The sequence below is a fragment of the Meriones unguiculatus genome, chromosome 3 (genome assembly GCF_030254825.1).
Source record: "Meriones unguiculatus strain TT.TT164.6M chromosome 3, Bangor_MerUng_6.1, whole genome shotgun sequence".
Taxonomy (NCBI): Eukaryota; Metazoa; Chordata; class Mammalia; order Rodentia; family Muridae; genus Meriones; species Meriones unguiculatus.
The window spans coordinates 22,849,474-22,861,936 of record NC_083351.1 but is presented as its reverse complement, the minus strand read 5'-3'; the positions used below and the strand labels follow the sequence as shown (position 1 = coordinate 22,861,936).

General features: G+C 48.9%; 1 protein-coding gene across 3 annotated transcripts in view; it reads left to right on the top strand.

Moving 5' to 3' along the window:
• The window catches only part of Csmd2 (CUB and Sushi multiple domains 2), a 550,287-nt gene that overhangs the window by 421,747 nt on the left and 116,077 nt on the right, over positions 1-12,463 (top strand). For all 3 annotated transcript variants that reach the window (XM_060379514.1, XM_060379513.1, XM_060379515.1), the window contains one exon: positions 9,380-9,582. In XM_060379514.1, coding sequence (XP_060235497.1) covers positions 9,380-9,582 — 203 coding nt within the window. The remainder of the gene's footprint in view (positions 1-9,379; positions 9,583-12,463) is intronic.

Here is a 12,463-nt window from a genome sequence, read left to right as displayed (position 1 = left end):
GGAAGATCCAATACCATTTCAGACACCTCCCTACAGGTCACTAGCTGGAGAAAAAGCAAGAAACCAGTGTTGCTTTGTCTTTACAACCTCCACAGCAGAGACAGAGGAGAGGTTCGGAAATAGTGCAGATCAGCCGAGAGCCCAGCATAATGTGACAACAGAGACTGTACCCGTCTAGGTCGTGCTACCAGGTGGCATTTGCAAGCAAGGAGTTAGAAGCAAACCACGATTCTGGCTGTACTTGAAAGAGCAGAGGGAGAGGGGCTGGGGACACAGGTCAGTGGGTATTTCACCTGCTGCACAAGCATGAAGACCGGAGTTGGGAACCCCAGGACTTATGTCAAAAAAAAAAAAAAAAACAGGCTCAGCAGTGAAGGTCGGTAATGGTAATTCCGGTGCAGAGGAACGGTGGATCACTGAAGCTTGTTGGCCAGCTGATCTAGTAGAATTGTTAAGTTCTGGGGTCACTGAGAGACCCATTCTCTACCAAGTAAAGTGCAGAGCAATGGAGGAAGATAGCCGTCACCAACCCCTGGCTATGTATGCACATCCATCCCCATGCATACACTTCACATACACACACACACACACACACACACACACACACACACACACTCCTGCACACATCCATACAAATATACGCCGAGAACTTAGACACAGCAGCAGCAGCAACAACAGTAGGTGCTCACTGTGAAGCCTGCAGGCAAGGCCTCCCAGGCTTACAGAGTGGAAGAAGGCATGGATGTACATAGCCATGCTTAAAGATCTCATGATCTGAAGTGACGAGTGACACTTCAGATCATGAGTGTTGCTTCAGGGTGATCAATGGTAGAAACTCAGGGTAGAAATTGACTGGGAAATCAGAGCAGGGCCTAGGATGACTGTTTGGCAACCCTGATTACATTCAGAGTGGAGTTTCTTGCATGCAAGCACAGTTGGGAGAGGTAGCCATAGATGTATAGAGCAACAGCAGGAAGGTAGAGGTGATGGTCCATTATAGAGATGTCCCCCCCCCGCAGGGGTCTCGGACCAGTGGTATGTGGGATCTTCTTGCTGTTGAACATTGATTCTTTGCCTAACACGCATATAGCTGCACTATTTCTACTTGGCCAGTAAAAAGCTCTTTGTTAGTTGTAATGTGTAGGACTTCTTTGTGACGAAGGTGAAGATAAGCGTCAATCCTCATTCTTTGCTGTTGGCCATCCAGCAGCAAAGCTGCCAGGAGGAGGTTCTGAGGAACCAGCTTCCCTGCTCAGCGGCGCTTGTCTTGCTGGGAGGATGCTGGACTTGACAAAATAGCTGGCTGTGCCTGCAGCCCAGAGCCCCTGCTGCACTCTCAGATCTGTCATAGCACAGAGCTGTTCTCCACAGCGGTCAGCCAGTAAGCGGGTAGCTGGCCCGGAGGAGGCAGAAGGCATTGGATGCAAAGCTTGTGTTCACAGATCTTGCCAGGAGCGCTGGCCTCGGGTTCAGCAGCTTCCAGAAGGTGTCTTTTAAAAGAGCAACGGTGAGTTAAACTTTAGACAGGGAAAGTCCGTGTAGCTGCACTGTGAGAGCGACCTCCTGAAGAAGCCACACAGATTGGCACACCCAGCAGGCATCGCTTTTCAGCCTTAGTTTGCATTGAATTGGGAAATAGCCAGAACATTGTTCTGAAGGCGAGGAGGTGGACAGCCTAGGAGGTGTAAATGTGGCTTTAAGAACAGCGGTGCACACTGATGATTCTGTTTCCATGGATCGCCTCTAGAGAAAGAAACACAAACTACTTCAAATTATCCTAGTATGATAATCCAGCCAGGCTACCCCAAGTAGTTGAATTGGCCAGAACATACCTTCTGGCTGCTAGCCTATGATCCCAGGAGTGAATTCTGATGTCTCTTAGGAGAATTAGCACCACCTGCCTTCTTGGCTGGCACGCTAGACCCTTGGCAATCATTCCCTTCAAAAATGACAGATTAGAAATAATAATGCACAAATTAAGATACACGCACAGGATGTTTCAGAAAGAACAGCACCCCTGAGGAAAAAAATAACTGTTTCGCTAAAGAAACAGAATCATTTTTTTTAAAGAAGGATTTTTTTGTTTTGTTTTGTTTTTAATACTCCAGGAGACAGAAAGAAATATAAAGGACCAAGACTGGGGTTGCAGCTCAGTGGCCAAACAGTTGCCTAGTGTTCTAGCTTCATACTTTTGCTGTGATGAAACACTCTGATCAAGTGCACCTTAGGAAGGAAAGGGTTTATTTGGCTTACACTTCCGGGTCACAGTTCATCATTGAAGGAAGCCGGTGCAGGAATTCAAAGCAAGAGCCATCTTGGGAAGCTGTTTTCTGGATCCTACACAGGCTTCTGTTTAATTGGCCTTGTTATATAGCCCAGGACTCCCTGCCTAGGGATGGTGCCAGCCACCATAGGCTGAGGCCTCCTCCATCAATTAATTATCAAGGCAATCACCTACAGAGATGCCTGCAGGCCAGTCTGATGGAGGCAAGTCTTCAATGTAGGCTCTTCTCTCAGATGACTCTAGGCTGTGCCAAGTTGCTAATACATGCCAACTAGGACGCCTAGCCCTTGATTGCACCCCTAGGGTATCAAAAAAAAATAGATTAGATGGCAGGTATTCTAATGGACTATATGCATACTTCTGTCATATAATTATAAAATGTAGAGAGGCAGGTGATCTCTGTGAGCTTGAGGCCAGCCTGGTCTACAAAGTGAGCCCAGGACAGCCAGGGCTATTACACAGAGAAACCCTGTCTCGAAACAAACAAAACAAAACAAAATCCACAGTGTTAGCATTTGCTGTGCAAGAAATAAAAGCGTTCAAACAGGAGATAAACTAGAGAATCTGAGGCTGAAGGAGAGCACGTGATAGTGCCAGAGTCCTGAAAGAAACATAGCCAAGCATGACCCAGAGTGACAGCCACGGGCTGCATAAATGAAGGACAACAGGCAACAGATATATCCGGTTCACAGTTCCGGAAGCTGAGCAGTTCATTAGCAAGTCCCTCACAGACGACAATGCAAAGAGGGCTCCTGGTCCAAAATTACTCGGCATCCAAAAGACATCCGACACCAGCCTAGAGGGTCCCACCACTTCTTCAGTGTCCTGAAGCCCACCCAGTTTCGTTCCCCTCCTTTCGAAGAGAACTTAATTCCAACTGACCTCAGGGACCACAGTGTCAAAGCTAGCACCCAACAGGCATGCCGGCTTGGAGCCTCCACTTGTCTGCACAGCACCCTCGCTTTGGATAGCACGATAGCACGATGCTTTCATTCCCGAGCCTGCTGTCACTATCACAGCTTAATAGCGAGTGTGCTATTGGATGGCTCAGAGGCGGAACCTTCCGTAGAACAAGTATGAGCCCCTCCTCGTCACTTCCTGTGCCTCCTGAGGCACTTCCTGTGCCTCCTGTGCCAGTTAAGCTACGCTGGCATCCGGGGACTGACTTCTGAGCCCCCTCCCTCCAGCAGCTGTTCACTCGCATGCCACTTTCCCCTGAAGTAAAGATCCTCCCTCACCTTGCTGATCCCCACAGGGCCTCTGGGGCTTTGGCCTGACAATGCCTGCAGTGCTTTCACTTTCTGCCTCCACCTCCCCCACAGTCAGAGGGCCTGTGAAATCAACAACCCAAGCAACCTCAGCAGTTTTTCTTTCTTCCTCACCTTTGCCTGTCTTTCTAATGTTCAGTGGTCACAGAGTGAGCAGTGTCCAGGCAGACTGATGTGTTCAGTTTTCCTTCAGCCTCAGAGCACTGAGACGTTTCCAGCGGGATTTGCCGAGAACTGCTCTAAGGGGAGGGGAGGGGGGTGTCGTACGAAGACAGTCCAGAGCCCTCCTGGCTGTTTAGATGCAGGCTGTAGTAGACACAGACAAAGACATAGAGATCAGCAGCCAGTGGGGTCAGATGAATGACTCTAGAGGAGGAGAGGGTGACAGGGTAGGGGGAGTCTGGGCCCACTGCCTTTTCCTCCCCTTCATGCATCTGTACTCGAGCTGTGCTCTTTCTTGCCCTCCCCTCCACCTCTCCATCAGTCTCACTTCTTCCTCCAATACTGTTTTAAAGACAGTATTTAAAGAGCTCCTCCTTGAAGCTCTCTTTGCACCTGTGGTCAAGGAAAGGGCTTAGCACACCTGGCCCAGGAAGACATGGTTTCAGAACGGGTTCTGACCCTTCCTTGCTGTCTGGCCAGTCACTAACATGACATGACTCCCTTGGATCTTCACTTCCATCTTTGCAAAATGGCAGCAGTGGGGCCCTAACCCGCCTGCTTTCCACGAGGGTACTGGGAGCACGCACAAAGCAATCACCACGTAGGGGATGGTCTGCAAAGGCTTAGTGCTCTTTATCCCTTTGTGATTTCAGTTGCACCTGTGCAGGCCACTCTTTTCAGCACCAGTCACACCCATTACTGTGTTTTGAGGTGTCTCCCTCAGTGAGCAGCAGGCTCCAGGGCAGAGGCAGCTCTGTACACCCTGGAATCTATAAAGGAAGAAGTTCATTCATATAACGCCTCATCCCTCTTCCCGAGAGATGGCCTGTTCTTTGTCTGTGGCCCAGACAAGCAGGTGCGTGTGTGTATGGGCAAGGCATCCACAGGAAGCGATTCCATCTCACCCCAATACCTCCTCACCTGGGATGTACAGGTGTACTCTTCAATGTCAGTCTTCTAAAAACCAACAGAAGATGGGCCTCACCTCTGCTCTGCAGGAGGCAGCCCAGATAAGCCGAGTTGGGGGCCTATCCTCATCTCTGTTGATCAGAAGCTCCCAACCACACCTATAGACTTTGATCTCCATAAGACGAGGAAGGTCTTCAGTGAGAGGGTGAGTGACTTGGGGGAAAAAAAAAAAACAAAAACCAAAACAAAAAAAAAAAAAAACAGTCTCTCCTGGCCCTCATCAAGTCCCATCGTAAGAGGGTCACTGCTGGCCGCAGCTGAGTCCCCCAGCGTCAACTCTTGCCTGCGCCTGTTGTTCTCTCCAGCACAACAAGAGTGTTCCTAAAATACAAACCAGACTTTTGCAGGCCTCAGCCTAGAATCCTTCAGCAACTTCCCTTAGCAAGTAGAAGGAAATCCAAACTTCTTCCCAAACCCGCACATCCCAGCAGACCTGGCCCCCGCCCGACACCCCAAAGCCCTTACGACCTTTCTGTTTCCCAGACACCCTGGGGCAGCTCTTCGTTTGGGACCTTTGCACATGCTGCCCTTTCTCTGGGGCGCTGCCTGCCACCTCTTAACCCAGCCAGCCCTGCGGTGGCCAGCCCCCTCTGAGCCTGCCATCTTGCTTAAATGTCAGCCTTCTGAGAGGTCCCTCCGTGCTCTGTTCTAAAGTCGGTTACTCTATCACGGCACGCTGTCGCGTCTCTCACCAGCATTCGCCACCACTGTGGGTCTGTGTGTACCATGGTGTCCGCATCTCCCAGAAATTGGCGTCCTGGGTTTGGAATTTCACGTTCTGTCTGCTACGTGGCTCCTGTATTGTTTGCGCAGTCCTTCCTCTCCGCTCCTCATCCTCCTGCCCCACCTCTCCTCTCGGCCTCATCAATATGAAGTTTTTGGCTTTGTGCGGTTATCAGATCAGCTAGGCTGAACAAAAGGAATACAGCCTCGGCTCCGTGTGGTCCTCGTGTACACTATTAGAATCTCTCTGCCCATGCATGCTCCCCTCCATAGCGGCCTCCTCCAGGACAGTGTCAAAGGGTCTAAGTGCCAACGTCTGGCCGGTAAGATAATACAGTGGTAACTACAGTTCACGCTCATCCTCAGACTAGACTAGGAAATACTTTAGAAATCTCATTTATAATGAAGTGAGAAAACATAAACTTCCAGACTGCTGAAGAACAGATTCAAAAGGTATGTAAAGAAGACACCTGGAAAAGGAGCAAAACACACCAGGTTATACCCACATGTTGCTTGCCTGGGAACATTAGCAACAGAGATGTCCAGTCTCTATACTGGCCAGCAAGTGTGGCCAATTCTAATTGAAGCCTCACTGGGATTGTTTTGGGAACTTGGTACCATAGAGTTGATCTGATAGAATAAACTGGAGGAAGTGCCTGAGTAAATCGGGGGTGGGGGGGTAAGATGAAGGGGACCAAAATTCGAGGCTGTAGGAAACTGCAAGGAGTTGTGGCCCCGGTCCACAAGGAGCAGCCAGTGCAGGCAAGAAGGGCTCACCTACCAAGACAGCTGTCTCTGCCGGCACGGGATCAAATGGTGCGGGAACCTGGAGTCAGCCCTTAGGAGCCCATCTGAACAGGCAAGCATGCCCAAGCATGGAGCACAGTAGGAAGCAAAGTCAGCCACGCCCTCCCAGACACCTTACTCAGGCTGGAGGGAGAAAACAAATAAACACCTGAGTATGGACTGCTGGGTGCTAAGGAGCCGTGAACAGGGGCTTCAGTGTCTACAGTATAGAGGATGTCCCTTCAGATAGGCTTTGGGATAAGTAAGCAACATAATAATGATAAATATTAATGCTTTCGATCTCAAAGTATGAAACTGAAAGGTCTAGGAAAATAGTACAATTTGGATTTTTTTTTTGTATTTTCTTTCTTTCTTTCTTTCTTTCTTTCTTTCTTTCTTCCTTAAAAATCTTTTTGTTGTTTTAGGATGCCATAATGCATATAAATGTATTTTGATCAAATCCTTCCCATCTCCTTCCTTCTAGTCCTATATCCTAATACCACTTTCCCTTCCCAACTTCGTGTGCTGTTTTTTGTTTTTTAACCCACTGAGTTCACTTAGCAATGCGTGTATATAAATGGCCGTAGGACCGTCTATTGGAATCATAGTCTCTCAAGGACCACCTGCCTGAAGAACTCTCCCCTAGCAGTCATCAGTTGCCAGTAACCCCCCAACCAGAGGTGGGATTTCATGAGTGCCCCATCCCTGTCCAAGTCTTAGTCCAGGGAATAGTTTCCCTGATACTCCTTCCTCTTACCATCTTTCTACCCCGAGTTTTTTTTAACACCTTTTTTATTTATTTTTGTTTGTGTATCTGCACATGGGCATGCCTGTGGAGGACAACTGTGGGAACTGGCTGTCTACACCATGAAACCCAGGGCTTGAACTCGGGTCATTGGGCTTGGCTGCAAGCACCCTCAGCCTCTGAGCATCTTGCCAGTCCTGTAATTTGGTTTTTTAATCACAGTAGAGAAGTTTGCCCTGGCATACCCAGCACACTTAATGGGGAAAATAAACATGTTGGAGTTACTTCTTACTGAAATAGACAACCATAAACAAAATTTAAAGTGAAAAAAGTTTCCACACACTAGAAGATACTACTAGCACTGAAAAATATACCCCACAACAGGAACCAATTTAGGTAAAAATAACAAATAAAGAGCTTGGTATGCAAACAGAATTTTTAAAGATAAGTAGCCCAATTAAGATGGATAAAAGAATATAAAGAGATAAAAATGTCCTAAGACTGTGTGCAGAGATTTTCAACGTTATGGAAAATACTAAATTATCTAAATTCAAAATGCCAGGGAGGTTCCATTTTGGTCCAGCAGATGGGAGAGTATTTTAATGTAGGATATATCTGCAACATTATAATAATACAGTATTGAAGAGGTGGAGTCTTCAGAGAATAGTACATTTTAATGCCGCTTGGAGGGAACTGAGATTGATGGAGTCACAGGACAGGGTAATTTAACAGCCTTTACCAGGGAAAGCCTTAGGTACTCCTCTACCCCCCCCCCAACCCGCACACACCCAACCCAAACTATCACTTCTCCAAGTCTACTGCAACATTAGCACAATGGGAAAAGTGTCAGCAATACAGGTGTGTTCTTGCAGTTTACTGAGAAACTGAGACTCGGGTTGTCCATTTTCATAGGAAAAAAGTTAAGTAGGTATATTATTGGAGAAAGAAAGTGAGTTAAAACCAGGGCCGGGGATCTAACTCAGTGCTCTCCGAGCATGAATGTAGGCATGGGTTCAATCCCATCGGCACACAGAAGCAGGGGTGGTGGTGCACAGCCTGTCGCCCAAGCACTGCAAATAGGAATAAGAAGAGGGGTGGGGGGAGATACAAGCCCGTGTTGGGGAAAAGAGTGTATGTGTGTGTGCGTGTGTGTGTGTGTGTGTGTGTGTGTGTGTGCGTGTGTGTGTGTGTGTGTGTGTGCTCTCGCGCTGAGAAAACTCTAAAAGGAAATGTGCTAAAAGTGCAAAACTGCAGAGAGTCGGTGGTTGTGTGAGGGAGACTTCAGGATTCCAAAGCTTCTGTATACCGTTTGCTTTTCTGCCTTGCACGTGTCTCATTTTTATAATTTAAAAACATATATATTTAAAGGACTTGCAATAAATGGAGGGGGGAAAAATGACATTGGTTAGAAAGCAGTGCCATTCATGTGAAGTCTGGGGTTTCACTCCCAATAACAATAACGAACCGGGGCTGGCTTTGTAGTTGTGACAAGTGTGTACAGGTAGATGGTGGAACCAGGTGAGAGTCTGCAGGAATTCTCTTTGTTAACTCTGGCACGTTTCCACAGTCTCAGTGGAGCCCCAGAGTGACAGGAAATAGGCTCATAGACAGAGTCATGTCACCCAGGTTTGTAGCCATAGTAACCTCGGATACTAAACCCTTTTTGTCTGGCATGAATCAAGGCTCCTACCAGGCTGGATGGGACACCACCCCCCATACAGACAGAGGCCCCTGTGTGACCTGAACCACTTTACAGGGTCCCCTAAGCCAAGTCTGCCTGTAGCTAACAGCTTCAGTGTCCGTCCAACTCTGAGACAGCCAGACACAGGTTTACTCCAACTCCCCTGCAGCTGCTCAGCCCCTGGGAGGCCCCACAGTTCCCCTTGCCTGTGCCTTTTAATAAATGTGTGTGTGTGAGAGAGAGAGAGAGAGAGCAAATGCGCGCTCGTGCGTGCCATGGCTCAAATGCAGAAGCAGGAGGAGAATCTACATGCATCGTATAGGTTCCAGAGACGGAACCCAGGTCTTCCGGTATGGTGGCAAGCACCTTTGTCTGCTGAGCCGATCTCACCAGCCTCCATGACTCTTTCAAAGAATCCATCCCCTTCCTTGTCCCACTCCACTCTCAATCTAGAATTAGAAGGACTTATACTCAGGAGCTCAGTCCGGCAGCTGTGCAGAGTTAGGAGGAGGGATGGGAGGTAGCCATGCTGACATGCACAAAATCCGTACTCTTGTCCCCACCGCTACGGGCCCCAGTGGATGAAGCTGGAAGCGTGAGGGTGCTTCCGGAGGACGCCTCTCCTCCTCCCTGTAAATCTTCCTAGGCTGTGTGTGTGTGTGCACACGCGCGTGCGCGAGTATGTGTGTCTCCCGATGAGAAGTTCCCGGGAAGGAAGTGGTAGGACTGGAGTGACCTCCTGTCTCTCTTTCTCGGCCCAGGCTCCACTTCCTTGTGTTTGACACCGAAGAGGTCCACGATGTGCTACGCATCTGGGATGGACCGGTGGAGAGCGGGGTTCTCCTCAAGGAGCTGAGCGGCCCAATGCTGCCCAAGGACCTGCAGAGCACCTTCAACTCCGTCGTCCTGCAGTTCAGCACGGACTTCTTCACCAGCAAGCAAGGCTTTGCCATTCAGTTCTCAGGTGCGTGCTTGACTGATGCCGGCGTCCTGAGCACCTCCCTCCTTCTGTCTCTCCACCCTTGGAAAGACACTGGCATCCGCTGTGTATCTGCTTCATGGCTTATTCAGATATCTGTATGGAGGAACCAAGAAAATAGCTTGGGCAGTACTTGCCACACAAGCATGAAGCTATAACTTGGAGCCCCAGAATCTTAAAAAAAAAAAAAAAAACACAAAATGAAATGAAATAGTTAGGTGAGGTAGCATGCACTTGCAATCCCAGCTGGATACTTGGAACACACTGGCCAGCTGACCTAGACTAATTGATGTGTTTCAAGCCAATGAGAGACTCTGTCTCCAAAAAATGGTGGGAACTCAGGAACAATCAACAATGCTAGAGGTTAGCCCCTGACCTCCACATGTACACATATGTGCGTGCGCGCACACACACACACACACTGTATGTGCATTAGTCTCTGGCCATCACAAGTACATGTACACACACACAGTGTATGTACACACAAAAATAGTTCATGTATGCTGAGCCTACTTGGGTAGGGAAAGCAGGTGGATTGGAGATAAGAAATGCGTGAGTGGAGAAATCCATGCTACTGAGGTCACTGTGAGCATCCAGGAAAAATGTTCCAGAAAAGGTGTTATCCACACTCACGCCTGAAGGATGAATAGACATTAACTCAGGAAAAGAAATTGTCTGGAGGGTGAAATGGTCAAAGTCATGGAAACGAGACTACCAAGCTGGCCTTCAGGGGCTCTGTGGACCCTAACAAGCAGGAGGGGAGAAAATAGGGTGTCACGTCCTAGGTGCAAGAAAAGTACAGGGGAAGTAGAAATTGGTCCCTTGGGGTGAGTGGAGGGATGTGAGAGAGCCTCAATGCCCAGCGGTGTAGGGCCCAGTTCTGAAAGTGTTGATGCCACGTGCTGCAGGCTCTGGTCCTTCCTTGAGTTCTTAGAAAAGGACTGGAAGCCGAACGTAAGAGTGAACCTAGGAATCTCAGTTTAATTAAGTGTTCACAGCAGTGGCCAGTTACAGAGAGGTATGACAAATAGCTGCCCAAAATGGGCAACACGCGAACGCTCAGGTCCCAGATTGGCTGCTCCTCCCAGAGCTCAGTATCTCCGGACTTTCTCTTCCATCTCTCAACTTCTTGAGCAACCTAGCCTGCCTTGTTTGTGCTGAGGCTTCAGCAGCTGTCATCCCTGCAACCCCATCAGTCCACCGCGCAGGGCAGGGTGTGGTGGTGGTTCTATGGCAGGTGGCTTTGTCCCCACGTCCTCTCCTAGCTGCTAGATCAGCCCCAGGTCCCCACGAGACTGCGACAGGATACCAAACCCTACTTCCAGATCATCCCCGCACCTTTTTTTCTCTGTGGAGATGAGCATTTGCCAGGGTGTGTGCAATAGGATTTTCTCAGGATCTGGTAGCGCCCACTTCCTGTCACAGCTGAGCCTCTGTATCTGGAATTCCACATCCGTGGATCCAACCAATCCCAGACCAAAAGTTCTGGAGGGTAAACCACATCTGTACTGGACATATACAGATTTTTTTTTCTTATAATTATTCCCAAATATTATAATAGCTACCTGCATATCAGGGAATAGGTATTAGAAGCAATCTACATATTTTAAATGCACAAGGGGGTCACGTGGGTTGTATGCGAGAACTGCGCCATTTTTACACAAGGGACTTAAGAGTCCTGAATTTGAGTGTTCCTGGCTGGGAGGATGGCTGGAACAAGGTCCCTCCAGGGTACTGAGGGACACGTGGACTTTGTAGCTTGCCCACAGTGACATACATGAAGTCCTCTGGCCTGGCATTTCCTATCTATTCTTGACACTCCATGGACTATTAATTGATACCAACAATCAAAACAAACAAACAAAAACATGCATGTTGGGAAGAGGCTTGGTCGAAACCTAAGCAGATTATCTGTAGCGCTGATGCGGCTTCTGAGAGCATTTGGTATGCTCACGGTCGTACATTCAAAACATGTCAGGTGGTCACACTTTCCAAATGTGTTTGGCCGTAAATGACTGTCTTTTTTGAGGCCGGCTCAGGAGACTGGCCTTTTATGGAGCAAACCTTAGCAGTGGCTGGGATGGCCAATAGAATCAAGGGGAGGTTCCCAGCATACAGAGCAGAGAGTGCGGAATAGACCTCAGGGCACTCTCCTGGGGAAGGAGCAACATGAAGAGTTAAAGCATGGTGCATTTTCTCTGACTGAGCCCCTGCTGACAGAGGTGGCTTAGAACGAAAATTACAAAACCCCCACAATTCCACATGAGCATCCCACAACTTTGCATCATCCGACCTCCACTGTGCCCTCATCGTAGCCACACAGGACGGTCCCCAGTCCCCGACACTCTCTGCCAGCTATGCCTCACCCCCACAGCTTTATCATGCATCACCCAGATCTCGGGAGTCAGACTCTTTCTTCGGGGTCTGTCTCTGATGCTGCTGCTTGCTACGGCAGCCTCTGGCACCCCCACTTCTGTTTCTCTAGCACCAGCCAATGCCAGCCCTCTTGCCAGTCTTGCTGTGGCGCATCCTTGGCATCACACGTCTCTCTTAAAGCCTGAAGGCTTTGGCAGACCTCTCAAGCTCCTTGGAATAGATGTATGCAGCAGGTGTTCCAGCGCGCGAAGTCATGAACACACGAGGAGAGAGGTTCCCCAACATCAGGATTTCCTTAGGCAAGCTTGTGCCAACAAAAGTGACCTCAGCTAGATAGCCTGGGCGCTCCAGAAAGGCCGTGACAACCTGGCCTCTGTGCTCTGGGTACACCCAAGTTTCGGGAAAGGTCACCTTTCCTGTTACTGTCATCAGTTAGCAAATAGCAGGACTCCTCTGGGGAGAGGGAATGGCTTACCACACGTGAACTTGA